Source organism: Somniosus microcephalus, chromosome 28, assembly GCF_052327205.1.
Source record: "Somniosus microcephalus isolate GS21.2 chromosome 28, FLI_Smic_1.0, whole genome shotgun sequence".
Lineage (NCBI taxonomy): Eukaryota > Metazoa > Chordata > Chondrichthyes > Squaliformes > Somniosidae > Somniosus > Somniosus microcephalus.
Genome location: NC_141014.1, coordinates 41,999,573 through 42,021,687, shown reverse-complemented (window position 1 = coordinate 42,021,687; position 22,115 = coordinate 41,999,573). Strand labels below are relative to the sequence as shown.

At 46.6% G+C, this 22,115-nt stretch overlaps 2 protein-coding genes across 9 annotated transcripts in view; both read left to right on the top strand.

Annotated features, from left to right (window-relative positions):
• LOC147099669 (CCR4-NOT transcription complex subunit 3-like) overlaps positions 1–2,263 on the top strand; it is a 114,779-nt gene extending 112,516 nt beyond the window's left edge. For 5 of the 7 annotated variants that reach the window (XM_085969029.1, XM_085969030.1, XM_085969027.1 and 2 more), the window contains 2 exons: positions 75–200; positions 1,830–2,263. In XM_085969029.1, the coding sequence (XP_085825155.1) occupies positions 75–200; positions 1,830–1,949 (246 nt within the window). In that variant the 3' untranslated portion in view covers positions 1,950–2,263. The remainder of the gene's footprint in view (positions 1–74; positions 201–1,829) is intronic. The other 2 variants (XM_085969026.1, XM_085969025.1) reach the window with 1 other exon arrangement.
• A 2,463-nt stretch (positions 2,264–4,726) lies between these two features.
• Positions 4,727–22,115, top strand: part of LOC147099667 (parvalbumin beta-like) — a 114,928-nt gene continuing 97,539 nt past the window's right edge. The window contains exons 1-2 of one of the 2 annotated variants that reach the window (XM_085969022.1): positions 4,727–4,980; positions 12,339–12,440. The gene's annotated coding sequence lies outside the window, so the exon portion shown is untranslated. Of the gene's footprint in view, positions 4,981–12,335; positions 12,441–22,115 lie in introns of both variants that reach the window. The other variant, XM_085969021.1, reaches the window with a different exon arrangement.

Here is a 22,115-nt window from a genome sequence, read left to right as displayed (position 1 = left end):
GCCTCCTTCGGTGCTGTGATTCTATGAACTGATGCAACTCTGGTTTCAGCCACCTTTTTATCTCCTTTTGCTAGGGGACCAAGTCCCAGTATTTAGCTGCTAAAGCTTTGAAGAAGCAGTCCTGGAGATTTCACACCAAGTACATGATGTGGTTCCAGAGACACGAAGAGCCAAAAACAATCACAGACGAATATGAACAGGTATGAATTTGATCGGGGTTCTCGGTGTGTTGAGAATCAGCCAGTTACCTTGCTGGGGGTGGTGTGGGTGTCCCGAGCTCAAACCCCAATGTGTTTCCGATATTTGTGGGTTACATTTGGCCTTTAACAGATTCTTGTGAAGAAAACTGGCTGGTTTCTCGGTAGCAAATTGTACTTTTGATGATGATCCTGAACGTTTCATCCTTCGTTCAGTTATTTACAGTTCAGTTCTGTGGAGAAATTAGAGAAGCTGAGGTCAAGGGGAGATCTAATAGAAGCGTTCAAAATTATGAGGGGTTTTGATAGAGTAAATAGGGAGAAACTGTTTCCACTGGCAAAAGATTCAGTAACCAAAGGACACATTTTTGTCAAAAGAACCAGAGGGGAGATGAGGATTTTTTTTTTTTTTTTTACACAGCGAGTTGTTGTGATCTGGAATGCGCTGCCTGAAAGGGCGGTGGAAGCAGCTTCAATAGCAACTTTCAAAAGGGAATTGGATAAATACTTGACAAGGAAAAAATGTGCAGGGGGGAGTGGGACTAATTGGAGAGCTCTTTCAAAGAGCTGGGACAGGCACGATGGGCCGAGTGGTCTTCTGTGCTGTAAGATTCTATGATTCTACTAGTTTGCATAGCCTGTGTCTTTTCTCTGTGTACCACTGTCAGCTCCCATGTGAGCTGGTGGCTCGGGTTGTTGAGAACTTGCTGTGAGTTTGAGGTTTGGCTCCTTGCGCAATCAGTCCAGCGTAACTTGCAAAAGTGAGTTTTGTCCCTTTGGGGCTGGGTGCTGCAGTAGCCGCAGGGTTTCAGTGGGAGTATGCTGTGTCTGAGGCTGCTTGCTGTGCTCTTTCTCAAACTTGTTTCCTTTTCACTATTTCCATCTGAATGATGTCCTCACATTTTGATTTTCACCTTTGTTTAATTTTCTCGTTCCTGTAAGAGCTTTGAGCATAATATTATTTCATAGTATTAAGCTCTCTGTCCCCAGTCCTCCTGTTACCTATATCTCTGCTGTTCCCATCGCACACAGACTCTGTTTCGCTCCAATAGGGCTGGAGTTCATACTCCGTATAATGAGGTTAGATGGCATCAGTCTCGAATAGTGTGCATAAATGCATGTGAAACTGGCCACCAATCAGCAGTAGTAACAGGGAGAGATGTAGGTAGATTGTGCGAGTATATAAGTGGGGTGGGGCTTGCGGAGTATTGTACAGTGGGTGAGGTACAGTGGGTGAGGTACAGTGGGTGAGGTACAGTGGGTGAGGTGCAGTGGGTGAGGTGCAGTGGGTGAGGTGCCGAGTTGCTGTGTGTTGGACCTGATTCACTCAATGCACCCAGTGACCCCTCTGGTTGGAAGAAATGGGCACGAGGTGGCACTTGCTTGACTTGCCTGATGCCCAACCTCGGAGCAGCATTGACGGCAAGGCTGGATCTGTCTTTGGGAGTGGGATAATCTCTTCACTTCCCATTGGAGACCAGTGAATTAAGGATTATTTAAATATTGAACATATCTGATCAGGACGGGTTGAGCAACAAACTGGGCAAATGAAATTTCAGACCCTGATGTACCTCACAGAAGATGATCGCTCTGTAAGCCTATGCCCCTCTACTGGCGTTTACATCTTACTAGGCTTTTCTTCTGACCCAACAGGGAACATACATTTACTTTGACTATGAGAAATGGGGCCAGAGAAAGAAAGAAGGCTTCACGTTCGAGTACAGATACCTGGAGGACCGGGACCTGCAGTAACCAGGAAGTGCACACCCTGTGCCAGGGTGGGCTTCTGCTCCCCGTGCTGCTGATTGACGCTCAGTGACCCGGTATCAGGCTCGCAGTCTGAACACACACAATCGTTCTTGGAAGAGAGCTTTCGTTTAGAGACCTTGTACAATTTTGAGGATAAAAAGAAAGGAGAAAGAAATCAGAAATGTTGTACATCATGTATTTTGTTCTAACCTGTGCATAAGATATTGTATTGGAAAATACTTTGTCAGGAATCTGTACAGTTCTGCGTTTAAAAAGCAGTTAGTGCTTGTATGAAAAAATAAAACATTTTTCATGTACCTTTGTCGATGTTTATTCAGCGCCAGTGTTGGAGCTTTGTGTTTTTTTGGAGGTTGTCCACTTGTTGGATCTAAGATGAACTTTGCGTTTCACTGTGTGCCGTGTAAACCTGTAAATAAGTCTCTGATGTACAAGACCGGATGAAGGGGCTGCCATCTATCTAAATTCTCACCTAGCGTTTGCTGGTTCATTGTTCTCCGTTCTCCTCTCAGCCATCACATTCCTGTCTGCCCCTCCATCGCCGTGATACTGGAATGCAACTCTCCATCCTGACTGCAGCCTTGCCTCCAGCTGATTTCTACCCCTCCTGTCCCAGTATCTATCCCACTGGGCTTTCCCAGTGCCGGCAGTGGAGCTTGCACTAAAGTCAGGAGTCTGGAATAGAAGCAGCAATCTAAATATCCCCACACTGGGGGAACGGAGCAGGTAACCAGCTGCTCGCCAGGGTCTGCTGAGTCTATCCTTGGAGGAACTGCTCCACTAGGAACGAGCCAGAGGGAGATGTACAACATGCCTGCCCACCCCCACCGTACTTTGATCCACAGACACGAGTTTAGTCTTGTATCTGAGTGTGCACAGTAAATACTCAGCCCTGCTCTCCCAGACCGCTTGCCATCTGAGTTTTGTTGGTGTGTTTCCATACAAACCTTGTGTCTGAACCTGGTAAGGATTGGCACGGTACTTTTATTTGATTCCCCAACCTACGGCAATTGTCTCTTCCCTATTCACTCTTATCAAAGCTGCTCTTAATTTTAAAACCTCTTAAATCTCCTCAGCCTTCTCTGCTCTAGTGCAAATTGTATCTCGGGTCTGTCTCAGTTTCCCATGCCTGTGTATCATCCTGGTGAATCTGTTGCTGTATGGCTTTAATGTCCTTTCTTAAATGGGGCACTCAAAACTGCACACAATTTGCAACTGTATGCTTAACTATCTTATGTTTTGTATAAATTTATTATTTTATTGTACGCTGGCCCTATCAAACCCAAAATGCTGTTGGTCTTGTTATGGCTGTACCTGTCAGTGTATAGCCTCATTACTTGTTTTTCTCTCAATGTACAACTTCACAGTTAATCACATTAAATTGTATCTGCCACCTGCCTGCCCATTCCACTGACCTGCCGCCCTGTCCTCGCCAAGCCCTCGCCCTTCTGTGTTGTCAGCACATTTAGTGACCATGCTCCCTGAGTCCAGATCATCTCTATGTACTGAGAGCGAAAGTGGACTCTTGGAGAGCACCATCTGCAACATGCCTCCAACCTGAGCAACACCCATTTGCCCTAACTCTCACTTTGACCTTTACTGCCCTGATCTAAATAGGTTGGGAGCAAGGAAATGCCAATCAAGCCTGCTCCATCCACGAACCATGCATTACAGCCTATCATAGACTCTGCCACCATCAACTTTAAGGGACACTGGTTCCTTCCCTTACCTACCTCCAAAAAATTGAGTGCTGCTAATATCTATGACCCTTAGTCCCCTTTCTTGATGGATATTGAGCCATTTCCTTTTTGGAGGTATTAACTGATCTGTTTGATTAAAACTGTTCTAATTTCTCCTCTACCTCCCAGGTTCAGTTAAGTATTATCATTTTCATCACTTGCAAACCTATAACCATGGTTTTCCTGTTCTGCAAATACTGTTGTGAGTAGTCAGCAATGAATGAATAATGCAAGGTAACACTTTTTTACTCCCCATTTCACTTGGTATTAGATTGCAAGCCTGGTGTGATTGAGAAGTTGTGGAGCGGGGAATATTTCTGGAATTCTGCCACTCCTGTTTTTAAGAGTGCCTGGTGCTGGGGGAGAAAGGATTGCTGTATACCAACGTGTGAAATCCTTCATCCCAAGTGTTTCTGAACAAGAGCTGCTGCCCCGCAGATGTGTTGCTGTCGGTGTTTCCCCCCAATCTCTGAACCGGGAAAGGACAGTTTGAAAGAGCTCCAGCAGTTGAGGTTGCGCGCTGGAGGACGGCTGAGGATTTACCCCGAGTAGTGTTAACTGGGATTAATCATGATCAGTATTTCTTCACAGCACCACTGCCAGTGTTTACTGCGCACTGACTCTGATTAACAGGGCAATTCGAGGGGTTGGGGGACAGATAATGTGCTTTCTGTCTGGGCACACCAGTTAATAAGTTGCAACTGAGTGTGTGTGTTTGTGTGGTGTGGTTGGAAGAGACCGCACTCTGTGCTTTTGTTATGGAATTGGTGAGTTAAGCATAGAAATAACACTATTAGTGAATGATTGTTTAACCGTTTGTAAACCATATCTCTTATGTTCTGGTTAATGACTGTGGACTCTCAATTCCTGGACCTGACCCTGTAAAAGGGTAAATTCCAGTGAGTTTTGGCCTCACCAGATATAGTTAATATACTGAGCATGGGGTTTGGTGCTGTTAGCAGCCAGTATATAAACTACCAGGTCTCTCCGCACCTGCCCCTGACCAGGGACTCAGCTCTGACCAGCCAATGCTGTGGTGGGAAACAGGCTGGTTATGAGCACGGAGGGAACGCCCATAGTAAATGTGTTCTCCCTGTGAGAATTTGTGAATTTTAATTTTTGATATATTTTAGATAACGCCGTGGGTGAACAGAGCAGAGCTCTGTATATAACCGTACTGTCGGGTAAAACTGGTACAGATTTTCATAAAGGAACTGCCTTCGGGGAAACAAGGCTGAAAATAAAGAACGAGGGACTGCAACCGAACAACAATTCAGGTAAATTCACAAGCTGAGAGTCTGAAATAAAGGAAAATAGATTTCAAATAACTTTTGTTTTCCCCAATTTTTTGGTACCTTATCTGGAAGTTGAAGAAATAAGTCAAATGTTTTAAATCCTTTCTAATGGCTTGATGAAATTTGAGATGAGAAATACCAGACTGCTAATGTTTTTAATGTATCCTTTTCAATCTATTACAGTATTACTGGACCAGGGGCTATATTAATGTACAACAATTTGCATTTATATAGTGCATTTAATGTAGTAAAATGGCCCAAGGCGCCTCACGGGAGTATAAGCAGGCAACATTTGACACCGAGCCACATGAGCTATTGGGACAGGTGACCATGAGCTATTGGGACAGGTGACCAAAAGCTTGGTCAAAGAGGTAGGTTTTAACAACAACAACTTGTATTTATACAGCACCTTTTTAATATAGTGAAATGTCCCAAAGAGTGTTGTAAAGGAGCAGAGTGAGGTTTAGGAATGGAGTTTCAGAGCTTAGGGCCGAGACAGCTGAAGGCATAGCTGCCAATGGTGGGGCGATTAAAATCAGGGATGTGGAATAGGTCAAAATTGGAGGAGTGCAGAGATCCTGGGGATGTAGGGCTGGAGGAGGTTACAGAGATGGGGAGGGGCGAGGTCATAGAGGGATTTGAAAACCAGGATGAGAATTTTAAAATCGAGGTGCTGCTGGACTGTGAGCCAATGTAGGTCAGCGAGCACAGGGGAGATGGGCGAACGGGACATGGTGCGAGTTAGGACACGGGCAGCCGAGTTTTGGATCACCAAGTTTAGGAAGGGTGGGAGGCCGGCTCGGAGAGCTTTGGAATAGTCGAGTCTGGAGGTAACAAAAGCATGAATGAGGGTAAGAATAGAAGGTTATAATTATGGGAAAAGGCTGTTGTTTAACTGGAGCAGAAAAGGTTATGGGGGAGGGTAATCTAATCAAAGTTTTGAAAGGTTTTGAGGTTAAACAATGAAAGATTCTTTCCACAGGTTGACAACAGAGAGGGGAATAAACTCGGAAGTTATCACAAGGAGGGAGTCGAAGAAATGTTTCACACAGCTATTGGAGCGGGGAATGCAGTACCAGGAGGAGCAGAGATTGTAACATCATTTAAAAGGGAGTTGGATAAGGATTTGAAAAGGAAGAATATAAAAGGGTACAAGGGAAGAAGGGCAATGTGTATAATGGAGCTCTTTGATGATCATTATTGCAAGTATGGCAAGAGCCATAAAAAAAAGTTGAATTATTTTGAGCCTCACACTGAAACTGACAAATAATGGAGTTAGTGGAAGCTGAGCTCAGCCAGTGTAGAAGATGTGAAGAATAACCGGAGAACTCTGGAACTGTCCACTCAAAGTTTGTTTAGGCCTCTGTTGTATTACATTTAAAAGAGAAAACAATTTAGCTCTCTGGTTCCCATCTGTAAACGCATGAAATGGAAATTCACCCTGATATTTATAACAGAAATTGGATTGTGATTGAGGACAACAACAACTTGTATTTATATAGCGCCTTTAACGTAGTAAAACATCCCAAGGCGCTGCACAGGAGTATTTTAAGACAAAGATTGCAATAGATTCGTACAGTAATGCGCTCTTTTATAATTTATGAAAAACTTGTGTTGAGCTCAATTTAAATTTACAGTTTTCCTGTGTGAAAGCAATGGTGCCGATTGGAATTGGGTAGATTATTCCACAGGTCTGATGTACGGGGCCTGCAGGAATCGGCCTCTGACCCTGGTCGTGCTGTAAAAAGCTCGTGTTCTGTCTTGTAGTATTTGCATTGCTCGCTGGGGTGCTCTGGTGCTCAGAGAGTGGTACTACAGATCTTTAGCAGTCGCTTAAACACATTAACATACACCCAGTGTCCCCAATCCAGTCTGTAGCCCTAGTTGGTGGTGAGGTAAGTTTACTTCAGCTGTGTGGAATCGCTTGTTAATGAACATTTCTCTTGCAATTGTCAGCACCCTTGAAAGCAAATAGACCGACCTCGACAGCCGTGGCTCAGTGGGTAGCGCTCGCCTCGGAGCCAGAATGTTGTGGGTTCAAGCATATCGAGGCCGTCACTCCCAGGTGGTGATGACTTTCGGATGAGATGCTAAGTCCAGGCCCTGTCTGCCCTCTCGGGTGGCTGTTTAAGTTCCTGGCACTGGAAGAGCAGGGAGTTCTCCCAGGTGCCCTGGGACCAATGTTTATCCTTTAACCACTGAAACAGATTATCTGGTCATTGTGATTTGAGGACGCAATAGATTCGTGCAGTAAGACACTGTTCTTTTACAATTTATGAAAAACATATGTTGTCTGGTCATTATCTCATTGCTGTTTGTGGCAGCTTGCTGTGCATAATTTGGCTGCCACGTTTCGTATGTTACCACAGTGTAAATATTACACTCAAAAGTAATTAATTGGCCGTAAAGCACTTTGGGACGCCCTGAGGTGAAAGGCGCTCTAGAAATGCAAGGTGATGGGGCCGGAGACCATTTCTGCTGAGATTCTGTGCTTCTCCAATCTAAACATCCTTGTGCTTGTCCCGCTGAAGGCATTGTGACATAAATAGGCAAGAGGATAACCAGGGAAAGGGTAGGGCCCATTAGGGACCAAAGTGGCAATCTGTGTGTAGAACCAGATGATGTAGGCGGGGTTTTAAATGAATTTTTTGCATCTGTGTTCACTATGGAGAAAGACGATGCAGACATAGAAATCGGGCAAGGGGATTGTGACATACTTGAACATATTAGCATCGAGAGGGAGGAGGTGCTAGCGGTTTTAGCAGGCCAAAAAGTCGATAAATCCCCAGGCCCGGACGAGATGTATCCCAGGTTGCTGTGGGAGGCAAAGGAGGAGATTGCAGGGGCTCTGACACAAATTTTCAGAACCTCTCTGGCCACAGGGGATGTACCAGAGGACTGGAGAACAGCTAATGTAGTACCATTATACAAGAAGGGTAGCAGGGATAAACCAGGGAATTACAGGCCAGTGAGCCTAACATCTGTGGTAGGGAAATTATTGGAAAAAATTCTGAGGGACAAAATTAGTCTCCACTTGGAGAGGCAAGGATTAATCGGGGATAGTCAGCATGGCTTTGTCAAGGGTAAATCATGTCTGACAAATCTGATTGAATTTTTCGAGGGGGTGACTAGGGAGGTGGATTAGGGAAATGCTGTGGATGTGGTTTACATGGACTTCAGTAAAGCTTTTGACAAAGTCCCGCATAGGAGACTGGTCAAGAAGGTAAGAGCCCATGGGATCCAGGGTGCCTTGGCGCGTTGGATCCTAAACTGGCTGAGTGGCAGGAGGCAGAGGGTGATGGTCGAAGGTTGCTTTTGTGACTGGAAGCCTGTGTCCAGTGGGGTACCTCAGGGATCGGTGCTGGGTCCCTTGTTGTTTGTGATCTACATAAATGATTTGGATGAGAATGTAAAAGGGATGATCAGTAAGTTTGCAGATGACACGAAAATTGGTGGGGTGGTAAATTGCAAGGGGGAAAGCCTCAGGCTACAGGACGATATAGACGGGTTGGTCAGATGGGCGGAAAAGTGGCAAATGGAATTTAACCCTGAAAAGTGCGAGGTGATGCATTTTGGACGGACAAATAAGGCAAGGGAATACACAATGAGTGGTAGGACCCTAGGAAGTACAGAGGGTCAGAGGGACCTCGGTGTACATGTACATAGATCTCTGAAGGCAGCGGAACAAGTAGATAAGGTGGTTAAAAAGGCATATGGGATACTTGCCTTCATTAGCCGAGGCATAGAATATAAGAGCAGGGAGGTTATGATGGAGCTGTACAAAACGCTGGTGAGGCCACAGCTGGAGTACTGTGTGCAGTTCTGGTCACCTCACTATAGGAAGGATGTGATTGCTTTGGAGAGGGTGCAGAGAAGATTCACCAGGATGTTACCTGGGATAGAGCGCCTCCGCTATGAAGAAAGACTAAACAGGCTGGGGTTGTTTTCCTTGGAGCAAAGAAGGCTGAGGGGGGACCTGATTGAGGTGTACAAAATGATGAGGGGCATAGATAGGGTAGACAAAGAGGAACTTTTCCCCTTAGTAGGGGGGTCAATAACAAGGGGGCATAGATTCAGGGTAAGGGGCAGGAGATTTAGAGGGGATTTGAGGAGGAACTTTTTCACCCAGAGGGTGGTTGGAATGTGGAACTCAATGCCTAAAAGGGTGGTAGAGGCAGGAACCCTCACAACATTCAAGAAGCATTTGGATGAGCACTTGAAATGCCATTGCATACAAGGCTATGGACCAAATGCTGGAAAATGGGATTAGACTGGACAGGGATGGATGGGCGGCGCAGACACGATGGGCCGAAGGGCCTCTTTCTGTGCTGTAAAACTCTATGACTCTATGACTATGACTCTATGAAATAAGGATCACGGTGTGCGCGCAGACAGGATCAGCTCGGCACCAGTTCCCAGCTCCACTGAATACAGATTGTTTGCTCCCAGGTCTCTCATCTGATTGAACATAAGTTGCACCACTCTCGGGCAGGATATGGAGTCTCTGTTTTCCAGGACAATATGTGCTCTGGAGAGTCACAGACTCGCATCTGATGGTGTTCTACTTCCAGAGCTCAATGAGGAAACCATGGGGTGAAGAAGGTACTTCAGCCCATTGAACCTCATCCTTCCTATAAGGGAGAACCAGTGGATGTGGTGTATTTGGACTTTCAGAAGGCTTTCGATAAGGTTCCGCATAAGAGATTAGCATGTAAAGTTAAAGCACAAGGGATTGGGGGCAAGGTACTGACTTGGATAGAGAACTGGTTGGCAGACAAGAAGCAAAGAGTTGGAATAAATGGGTCTTTTTCCGAGTGGCAGGCAGTGACTAATGGGGTACCGCAGGGATCGGTGCTAGGACCCCAGCTATTCACAATATATATTAATGAACTAGATGTAATAGACGACACAAAGTTGGGTGGACGTGTGTGCTGTGAGGAGGATGCCAAGAAACTCCAGTATGATTTGGATAGGTTGGGCGATTGGGCAGAAGCATGGCAGATGCAGTATAATGTGGATAAATGTGAGGTTATCCACTTTGGTGGCAAAAACAGAAAGGCAGATTATAATCTGAACGGCATTAGATTGGGAGAAGAGGAAGTGCAATGAGACCTGGGTGTCCTTGTGCACCAGTCGCTGAAGGTAAGCATGCAGGTGCAGCAGGCGGTTAAGAAGGCAAATGGTATGTTGGCCTTCGTAGCGAGAGGATTTGAGTACAGGAACAAGGATGTCTTGCTGCAGTTGTACAGGGCCTTGGTGAGACCACACCTTGAGTATTGTGTGCAGTTTTGGTCGCCTTATCTGAGGAAGGATGTTCTTGCCATGGAGGGAGTGCAGCGAAGATTCACCAGACTGATACCTGGGATGGCAGGAATGACGTATGAGGAGAGATTGGGCTTATACTCACTGGAGTTTAGAAGAATGAGAGGGGACCTCATTGAAACTTGTAAAATTCTAACAGGACTAGACAGACTAGATGCAGGAAGGTTGTTCCCGATGGCGGGGGAGTCCAGAACCAGGGGTCACAGTCTAAGGATAAGGGGTAAACCATTTAGAACAGAGATGAGGAGGAATTTCTTCACCCAGAGAGTGGTGAACCTGTGGAATTCTCTACCACAGAAGGCAGTTGAGGCCAATTCATTAAATATATTCAAGAAGGAGTTAGATATATTTCTTAAGGCTAAAGGGATCAAGGGATATGGGGAGAAGGCAGGGACAGGGTACTGAGTTTGGATGATCAACCATGATCTCATTGAATGGCAGAGTAGGCTCGAGGGGCCGAATGGCCTACTCCTGCTCCTATCTTCTATGTTTCCATGTTTCTTCCAGCGCGCCAATCCTACCGGCTCCCATTATTGCTTTAACTCCCACCGGGACAGGTGAGCAGGGCCTCTGTTTAACCTCTGACCCAAACAGTGGTACCTCCGACGGTGCGGTGCTCCCTCAGTGCTGCCCCTCCGACGGTGCGGCGCTCCCTCAGTGCTGCCCCTTCGACAGTGCGGCGCTCCCTCAGTGCTGCCCCTCCGACAGTGCGGCGCTCCCTCAGTGCTGCCCCTCCGACAGTGCGGCGCTCCCTCAGTGCTGCCCCTCCGACGGTGCGGCCCCCCCCCGCCGGTGCGGCGCTCCCTCAGTACTGCCCCCCCCGCCGGTGCGGCGCTCCCTCAGTACTGCCCCCCCGCCGGTGCGGCGCTCCCTCAGTACTGCCCCCCCCCCCCCCCCCCCCCCCCCGCTGGTGCGGCGCTCCCTCAGTACTGCCCCTCCCTCAGTACTGCCCCCCCGCCGGTGCGGCGCTCCCTCAGTACTGCCCCTCCCTCAGTGCTGCCCCTCCGCCGGTGCGGCGCTCCCTCAGTGTTGCCCCTCCGACGGTGCGGCCCTCCCTCAGTACTGCCCCCCCGCCGGTGCGGCGCTCCGTCAGTACTGCCCCTCCCTCAGTACTGCCCCCCCGCCGGTGCGGCGCTCCCTCAGTACTGCCCCTCCCTCAGTGCTGCCCCTCCGCCGGTGCGGCGCTCCCTCAGTGTTGCCCCTCCGACGGTGCGGCCCTCCCTCAGTACTGCCCCCCCCGCCGGTGCGGCGCTCCGTCAGTACTGCACTGAAGTGTTGGCCTGGATTATGTGCTAAATCTCTGGAGTGGGACTTGAACCCACGACCTTCTGAGGTGAAAGCTGCTGAGCCAAACCAGCACCTCCATGGGGAGGGGAGGCCTTAAACCAATTAAAGCTGTTCTATTTTCCAGTGCCATTAGCTTTAGATTTCCATGCATCCGTTTTTCAGCTAATAGAGGCACCCTGTGTACAGGTTCAGTGCTGTAGAAGCTTTAGATACTGTGTAGAGTCAGGATCCGGAATTAGTCTGGAAAACCCTGGGGACTGCCAGTGGCAGAACTCCCCTGGGAGTGATATTCATTTACCAACTCTGTTTATGAGATTATTTGATTTATCCCTTTGAGTTACAGGGAGGGTTTCAGATTTACCCCTCTAATGTTGTCTACATTACAACAGTGACTGCACTTCAAAAGTATTTCTTTGGCTGTAAAGCGCTTTGGGACATCCTGAGGTTGTGAAAGGCAAATCTCTTTTTCTCTGAGATACACGGGGGTAGATTTGCCCCTCTGTGGGTTGGGCAGGGGGTAGATGTACCCTTCTATGGGGTGGGCAGGGGTATTGGAGGGCATTAGTCACGCCTCTCAAAGAAGAGAAATTGGGGGAAGAAATATCCAAATAGGCAATAATTCGCACCAACACCAGACCGAGGCGATAGTTTCATCTATTCGAAGTGATTCTCTGAGTAGCCAGTAACTGGCATGGAGCTTGTTCAAACTAACTGACACTCTGCTCCAGTAGGTGGCACTCACAGCCCTCACAGTAGTGATGGAATTGTCTATTCACTGGAGAGCAGCGTTGAAACTGAACTTCACCCAGCCCAGGGTCAGAGGATAAGTACAGGTAAGGAAGGCCATCGGCCCATCTTAAATCCTAACAACCCAATTATGCCATCTGATTGTTTCTTAAATGATTCCCGTGTTTTAGTTTCCACTGCTCTATCTGGGTGTTTATTACACTCATTGATCACTCCCTGGGGTAGATTTTGACTTTGTAAAATGGGTGATCGGGAAGGGGCGTCCCCTTTAACCTCTCGTCTGATTTTTAGTACCATTTGAAGAGGCCAGAGTTGGAGGAATGCTGAGATCTCTTGGCGGGGGGGGGGGTTGTCGGGCTGGAGGAGGCTACAGAGATGGGAGGGGCGAGGCCATGGAGGGATTTGAACAAGATGATGAGAATTTTAAATTCGACCGGGAGCCAATATAGCTCAGCGAGCACAGGGGAGAGATGGGTGAACGGGACTTGGTGCGATTTAGGACACGGGCAGCAGAGCTGTGGATGAGCTGAGGTTTACAGAGGGTGGGAGGTCGGCCAGGAGAGTGTTAGAATAGTCGAGTCTGGAGGTGACGGGGGCATGGCTGAGGGTTTCAACAGCCAATGGGCTGAGGCAGGGGCAGACATGTGCAATGTTACGGGGCAGCATGCAGATGAGAAATAGGAGGGGGCCAAGGATAGATCCTTGGGGGCTCCAGAGGTAATGATGCGGGAGCGGGAAGAGAAGCCATTGCAGGACATCCTCTGGCTACGACTGGACAGATAGGAATGGAACCAGGTGAAGGCTCTCCTACCCTGCTGAGTTGGAGGAGGATGGAGTGGTCAAATGTGTCAAAGGCTGCAGACAGGTCGAGAAGGATGAGGAGGGATAGTTTACCACCGTCACAGTCACATAAAATATCATTTGAGACTTTGATGAGGGCCGTTTCAATGCTGTGGCAGGGCGGAACCCTGATTGGAGACTGAAACATGGTGTTTCGGGAAAGATGGGCATGGATTTGGGAGTCAGTTGGTCCAGGGTCACGTTCATTGCACTCGTCCCTTGTCCGCGTGTCTCTGGTGTCTCCTAACTTGCACCTATTACACAACAAACAAAGGTTCAGTGAGGGTGCTGAGTGCCCAGTGTAAGTGGCCAGTATTGTGCACACTTGTACATGAGATATGCGTGTGTAAATCTGAGAAATGCAGGTGTGCAAAGCCAGACACTAGCACTTGTGAGCAACAGAGGAACAGGAGATGGGAGGAAGCCAATCAGCTGCTCGAACCAGCTCCGCCATTAGATTATGGCTGATCTCATCTTTCTCTGGTAGTGCAAAGATCAGGGGCACGGTTACACGTTAGCTGAGATCAGTATGAATGTGACTCATAGAGTCATAGAAATTTACGGCACGAAGGGGGCCATTCGGCCCATTGTGTTTGTACGGGCCGAAAAAGAGCTATCCAGCCTAATCCCACTTTCCAGCTGTTGGCCCATAGCCCTGTAGGTTCCGGCACTTCCAGTGCATATCCAAGTACTTTTTAAATGTGATTAGACTCGAGAAGGTAACGCTAACCGGCTCTGTGTCTGACTGTCTGTCTGTTACACCCTGGTTGACTAATTTGAGGAGAATGGAGATACTGCTTCCCTCTCAACAAAGGGTTGGCTGCATTTTCCAAGTGATTGCTGCGATGTTGTGTACCTGTTCAAAGTGCAGTGAGAGATATTATTAAACTCTGCCAGGGGAGGCAACTGCTCCCACTATTGTGACTAAACCAGCACCTGTTGATAGTGAAGGAACTGCCGAGGGAAATAACAATGTGTTTCCAAAACAACCGAACCGTGGCTAGCCATGCCCTCGCCCTGGCAGCACCTGCTCTACTCCCCGTGGCAAACAGCTCCTGGCTTCATATCGGTTATTAGGGTTGCCAACTCAGATTGGATGTATTCCTGGAGCTTTCATCACATGACCTCCGCCTCTAACGCCACGCCACGCCCCCACGCTCCCGCCATGGGACACCCGACACATCCATCCTCGCGGTGCCCCACCTTCTCGTGGCCAATTGGAAACCGAACTGACTCTTCATTGCAGTCAGAAATTGTGCTTTAGGTACTACAGGTAAAAGGAAAACTAAAACATGTAAAGCCATTAAACCAGGAGAGAGAAATAAGAAACATGAGAGTAAAACCTGAGAGCTGAAGGACAGGCTAGGGGGTGTGGCCCGAATAAGCATTCTTTATACAAACGCACCGAGTATAAGAAATAAATTGAGTGAACTGCAGGCACGAATTCAAATTGGAGGGTATGACGTGGTAGCCATTACTGAGACATGGCTGCAAGACAGTCAGAACTGGGAACTAAATATACCAGGTTATAAGGTTTACAGGAAAGATGGGGAAAATGGCAGAGGGGGAGGAGTAGCCTAAGTGATTAAGGATGAAATCACTTCAATGATAAGAGAGGATTTAAAGATTTAAAGAGAGGTAAGCAGCCAGTGGGGACCTTATGGGTTGAAGCATGAAATAGGAAAGGATTTCAGACTGTAGTGGGAGTTGTGTATAGGCCCCCTGGTAACAGCTGTGAAGTGCTAGATTGTATAAATGCAGAGATTAGACAAACGTGCAGCAAAGGCAGAGTGGTTTTAATGGGGGATTTTAACTTTCATATAGATTGGGAAAAGCAGACTAGCACCTGTCAGAAAGGTAGTCAATTTCTTGTGTGTCTGGCATCGTTTTCTACAACAATATGTCCTAGAGACCAACAAGGGGACAAGCCATATTAGATTTAGTAATGAATAATGAGCTGGATTTAGTTAACAGCCTAACTGCGTGAACGTTTAACCAATAGTGATCTTAACATCAAGTTCAAAGTAGCGTTTGAAGGGGAGAAATGTGAAACAGCTACTAAGGTTCTAGATTTAGGTAAGGACGACTTCAACAGGATGAGGCAGAGACTGTCCATAGTAAACTGGGCAAATCTGTTGGTGGGTAAAATGACAGATGATCAGTGGAAGATTAAAAAAGAATTTAATGTGATACAGAACCAGTTTATACCCCTGAGGGGCAAGAGCTCTACTTGGCAAAAAAAACAGCCATGGACAACTAAAGAGGTGAGGGACAGCATAAAACTAAAGGAAAGGGCATACATAAGAAATAGGAGCAGGAGTAGGCCAATTGGCCCCTCGAGCCTGCTCCGCCATTCAATAAGATCATGGCTGATCTGATCCTAACCGCCAATCCACTATGACAGGACTATCTCCTGAATCCAACAGAATTAGACACACGAAACAGGAGCAGGATCAGGCTACACGGCCCCTGGGCCCGCTCCGCTACCCACAGGGCCATGACCGATCCGAACCTAGACACGTGTCCAAATTCCTGCCCGCTCCCCGTAACCCTTAATTCCCTTTTCTTCTAGGAAACTGTCTATTTCTGTTTTGAATTTATGTAATGATGTAGCTTCGACAGCTTTTTGGGGCAGCATATTCCATGGACCTACCACCCTCTGAGTGAAGTAGTTCCTCCTCGTCTCAGTTTTGAAAGAGCAGCCCCTTATTCTAAGACTATGCCCCCTAGTTCTAGTTTCACCCATCATCTGGAACATCCTCCCTGCATCCACCCGATCCAACCCCTTCACAATCTTATATGTTTCAATAAGATCGCCTCTCATTCTTCTGAACTCCAATGAGTAGAGTCCCAATCTACTCAACCTCTCCTCATATGTCCATCCCCTCATCCCCGGGATTAACCGAGTGAACCTTCTTTGTACTGACTCGAGAGCAAGTATGTCTTTTCTTAAGTATGGACACCAAAACTGTATGCAGTATTCCAGGTGCGGTCTCACCAATACCTTGTACAATTGAAGCAATACCTCCCTATTTTTATATTCTATCCCCCTAGCAATGAAAGCCAACATTCCATTGGCCTTCTTAATCAATTGCTGCACCTGCATACTAACCTTCTGAGTTTCGTCCACCAGGACCCCCAGATCCCTTTGTACTTCAGTACTTTCCAGTTTCTTGCCATTTAAGATAATAACTTGCTCTACGATTTTTCCTGCCAAAGTGCATAAACTCACACTTTCCAGTATTGTATTCCATCTGCCAAATCTCTGCCCACTTGCTTAGCCTGTCTATGTCCCCTTGCAGGTTTTTTTATGTCCTCCTCGCTACTTTCCCTCCCATCTTAGTATCATCTGCAAACTTTGATATGTTACACTCGGTCCCCTCCTCCAAATCGTTAATATAGATTGTAAAGAGTTGGGGACCCAGCACTGACCCCTGCGGAACACCACTGGTTACTGATTGCCAGCCTGAGAATGAACCATTTATCCCAACTCTCTGCCTTCTGTTAGATAGCCAATCCTCTATCCATGCCAGAATATTACCCCCAATCCCGTGATTTTTTACCTTACGCAATAATCTTTTGTGTGGCACCTTGTCAAATGCCTTTTGGAAGTCTAAATACACTACGTCCACTGGTTCACCTTTATCCACCCTATACGTTACTTCCTCAAAGAACTCCAGCAAATTTGTCAAACATGACTTCCCCTTCATAAAACCATGCTGACTTTGTCCTATTAAATTATGATTATCCAAATGTCCTGTTACTGTCTCCTTAATAATGGACTCCAAAATTTTACCTACCACAGATGTTAGGCTAACCGGTCTATAGTTTCCAGCCTTCTGTCTACTGCCCTTTCTAAATAAGGGTGTTACATTAGCAGTTTTCCAGTCTGCCGGGACCTTTGCTGAGTCCAGGGAGTTTTGGAAGATTATTACCAATGCATCCACAATCCCTACCGCCACTTCCCTCAAGACCCTAGGATGTAAGCCATCAGGTCCAGGCGATTTATCCGCCTTGAGTCCCATTATTTTACCGAGTACCACTTCCTTAGTGATTTTGATCGTGTTTATCTCCTCTCTCCCCCCCCCCCCCATAGCCCCCTGCTTGTCCAGTGTTGGGATATTCTTGGTGTCCTCTACTGTAAAGACTGATACAAAATATTCATTCAGTGTTTTTGCCATCTCCATATTTCCCACCATTAATTTCCCGGTCTCATCCTCTAAGGGACCAACATTTACTTTAGCCACCCTTTTTCTTTTTATATAACTATAAAAACTCTTACTATCTGTTTTTATATTTTTTGCTAATTTACTTTCATAATCTATCTTCCCTTTCTTAATCAATCTTTTTGTTATTTTTTGCTGTCTTTTAAAGTTTTCCCAATCCTCTATCCTCCCACTAGATTTGGCTACCTTATATGCCCTTGTTTTTAGTCGAATACTATCCTTAATTTCTTTACTTAGCCACGGATGGCTGTCTTTTCTTTTACACCCTTTTCTTCTCAGTGGAATATACTTTTTTTGGAAGTTGTAAAATAACTCCTTAAATGTACACCACTGATCATGTATCGTCTTACCCTTTAATCTATTTTCCCAATCCACTTTACTCAATTCCGCTCTCATACCTTCATAGTCTCCTTTATTCAAGCTCAGCACACTTGTTTGAGATACAACCTCTTCACCCTCTAATTGAATATGGAATTCAACCATGTTATGGTCACTCATTCCAAGGGGATCCTTTACTAGGACATTTTTAATTAATCCTGTCTCGTTACACAGGACCAGATCTAAGGTTGCTTGCCCTCTGGTCGGTTCAGTTACATACTGCTCAAGAAACCCATCCCTAATACACTCAATGAACTCATCCTCAAGGCAGCCCTGCCCAATTTGATTTGTCCAATTAATATGATAGTTAAAATCCCCCATAATGATAGATGTTCCCTTATTACAAGCCTCAACTATTTCCTGATTGATACTCCGTCCAACCGAGTTGCGACTGTTCGGAGGCCTATAGACTACGCCCACTAGTGTTTTTTTCCCCTTATTATTCCTTATCTCCACCCAAACTGTTTCATTATCCTGATCTTTTGACCCAATATCATTTCTCTGTATTAGTGATTCCTTCCTTTATTAACATAGCCACCCCACCTCCCCTTCCTTCCTGCCTGTCCTTCCTGATTGTTAAATAACCTGGTATGTTTAATTCCCAGGCAAAAATGTAAAAAATGGCACATCCTGGTGAATGGGAAAGATACAAAGAACAGCAAAGGGTCACAAAACAAGCAGTAAGGGCTACAAAAGGGAGTATGAAAAGAAACTTGCTAGGGTTATCAAAATCAATACGAAGAATTTTTACAGTTATATTAAGAAAAAGAGGGTAGTCAGGAGCAATGTTGGCCCCTTAAAAACTGAAAGTGGTGATATTGTCAATGATGAGGAAATGGTGGACATGTTGAATAATTACTTTGTCAGTATATACAGTAGAGGAAGAGGATAGCATGCCAGAAATCCCAAGGAAACTAATATTGAATTGGGGACAGGGAATCCATAAAATTAACGTAAGTAAAATAATGGCACTAAAGAGTGACAAATCCCCAGGGCCAGATGGTTTCCATCCCAGGGTTTTAAAGGAAGTCGGTGAGCACATTGCAGATGCCCGAACTATAATCTTCCAAAGTTCTCTCGATTCAGGAACCGTTACTTTAGATTGGAAAATTGCGCACGTCACTCCGCTATTTAAGAATGGTGAGAGGGGGAAACCAGGGAATTATAGACCAGTTAGCCTAACATCTGTGGTCGGGAAATTGCTGGAGTCTATAATTAAGGATAAGGTGACTGAACACCCAAATTTTCAGTTGATCAGAGTGGGGTAGGGCTGCACAGGCAGAAAGAAACTGGGTGACCATCAGGCGGAGCAACGGAGGCAGGCAGGAAGTGCAGGGGACCCCTGCGGTCATCCCCCTTTCAAACAGGTATACCAAGTTGAATACTGTTGAGGGGGATGACTCACCAGGGGAAAGCAGCAGCAGCCAACTTCCTGGCACCAGGGACGCTTCTGCTGCTCAGAAAGGGAGGAAAAGGAGTGGGAGAGCAATAGTGGTAGGGGATTCTATCGTAAGGGGAACAGATAGGCGTTTCTGTGGCCGCAAACGTAACTCCAGGATGGTTTGTTGCCTCCCTGGGGCCAGGGTCATGGATGTCACTGAGCGGCTACAGGGCATCCTTAAGGGGGAGGGTGAGCAGGCAGAGGTCGTGGTCCACATTGGGACCAATGACATAGGTAGGAAGGGGGATGAGGTCCTGCATCAAGAATTTAGGGAGCTAGGTAGCAGATTCAAGAGCAGGACCTCAAAGGTTGTAATCTCTGGATTACTCCCAGTGCCACGTGCTAGTGAGTATAGGAATAGGAGGATAGAACAGATGAATACGTGGCTAAAGAGTTGGTGCAGGAGGGAGGGTTTTAGTTTCCTGGATCACTGGGCCTGCTTCTGGGAAAGGTGGGACTTGTACAAGTCGGACGGGTTGCACCTGAACCAGAGCGGGACAAATATCCTTGCGGGGAGGTTTGCTAGCACTGTTGGGGGGGGTTTAAACTAACTTGGCAGGGGGATGGGATACAGAGGGGAGCTGAAATAGGGGGTGATGTGCTGCCAATTATAGAGAAAAAAACAAGTCAGCTTGGTAGACAGGGCAAATATATAAGGGCAAGGCTGGATGGCATCTATTTTAATGCAAGGAGTCTTGCAAATAAGGTGGATGAGCTGAAGGTGTTGATAAACACATGGGAGTACGATATTGTTGCTATCACGGAGACATGGTTGAGGGAGGAGCAAGACTGGCAGCTCAATATTCCGGGGTACAGAATCTTCAGGCGAGACAGAGGGGGAGGGATAAGAGGAGGGGGTGTCACAATATTAATTAAGGAATCAATTACTGCCATAAGGAGGGATGATATATTAGCAGGTTCCTCTAATGAGGCCATATGGGTGGAGCTTAAAAACAAAAAGGGGGCAAGCACTTTGCTGGGAGTGTACTATAGGCCCCCAAACAGTCAGGGGGAGATAGAGGAACAGATATGTAGGCAAATCTCAGAGAAATGTGCAAATAATAGGGTAATAATAATGGGGGATTTCAACTTCCCCAATATTAACTGGGATAGTCAGAGTGTGAAAGGCTCAGAGGGTGTAGGATTCTTAAAGTGCATCCAGGAGAGCTTTTTAAGCCAGCATGTAGAAAGTCCTACACGAGAGGGGGCGGTACTGGACCTAATTCTAGGGAATGTGGCCGGCCAAGTGGAAGAAGTGCTAGTAGGTGAGCACTTTGGTGACAGTGACCATAATATGGTGAGATTTAAGGTGGTCATGGAAAAGGACAGGGATGGGCCGGAAATAAAGGTTCTAAATTGGGGGAAGGCCAATTTTAATAGGATAAGGCAGGATCTGGCCATAATGGACTGGGATCAGCTACTTGTAGGAAAATCCGCATCGGAGCAATGGGAGGCTTTCAGAAGGGAGATTGAGATCATACAATGGCAACATGTTCCCGTAAAGGTCAAGGGTGGTTCCAAAAACCACAGGGAACATTGGATGTCGGGGGATATACGAGAATGGATTAGGAAAAAAAGGAGGGCTTTTGGCAGATACAAAAGGCTAAAGACGGAGGAAGCCCTAGAGGAGTACAAAAAGTGCAGGGGGATACTTAAAAAAGAAATTAGGAGATCAAGGATGGGCCATGAAATAACACTGGCGAGCAAAATAAAGGAAAACCCTAAGATGTTTTATAAGTATATTAAGGGTAAGAGGATAACTAGGGAAAAAATAGGGCCCATTAGGGACAAAAGTGGCAATCTGTGTGTGGAGCCAGAAGATGTAGGAGGGGTTCTAAATGAATTTTTTGCATCTGTTTTCACTATGGAGAAGGACGATGTAGACACAGAAATAGGGCGGGGGGACTGTGATATGCTCGAACATATTAACATCGAGAGGGAGGAGGTATTGGCGGTTTTAGCAGGCCTAAAAATGGATAAATCCCCAGGCCCGGACGAAATGTATCCCAGGCTGCTGTGTGTGGCAAAGGAAGAGATTGCGGGGGCTCTAACACATATATTCAGAACCTCTCTGGCCACAGGGGATGTGCCAGAGGACTGGAGAACCGCTAATGTAGTACCATTATTCAAGAAGGGGAGTAGGGAAAAACCGGGGAACTACAGGCCAGTGAGCCTAACATCAGTGGTAGGAAAATTATTGGAAAAAATTCTGAGGGACAAAATTAGTCTCCACTTGGAGAGGCAAGGATTAATCAGGGATAGTCAACATGGCTTTGTCAAGGGAAGATCATGTCTGACTAATTTGATTGAATTTTTTGAGGGGGTGACTAGGTGTGTGGATGAGGGTAACGCAGTGGATGTGGTATACATGGATTTCAGTAAGGCCTTCGATAAAGTCCCGCACAGGAGACTGGTCAAGAAGGGAAGAGCCCATGGAATCCAGGGTGCCTTGGCACGTTGGATACAAAACTGGCTTAGTGGCAGAAGGCAGAGGGTGATGGTCGAAGGTTGTTTTTGTGACTGGAAGCCTGTGGCCAGTGGGGTACCACAGGGATCGGTGCTGGGTCCCTTGCTGTTTGTGGTCTACATTAATGACTTGGATATGAATGTAAAAGGTATGATCAGTAAGTTCGCGGATGATACAAAAATTGGTAGGGTGGTAAATAGCGAGGAGGGTAGTCTCAGTCTGCAGGACGATATAGATGGGTTGGTCAGATGGGCGGAACAGTGGCAAATGGAATTTAACCTGGGAAAGTGCGAGGTGATGCACTTTGGGGGGGACTAACAAGGCAAGGGAATACATGAATGGTAAGACCGTAGGCAAGACGGAGGGTCAGAGGGATCTGGGTGTGCAAGTACACAGATCCCTGAAGGCG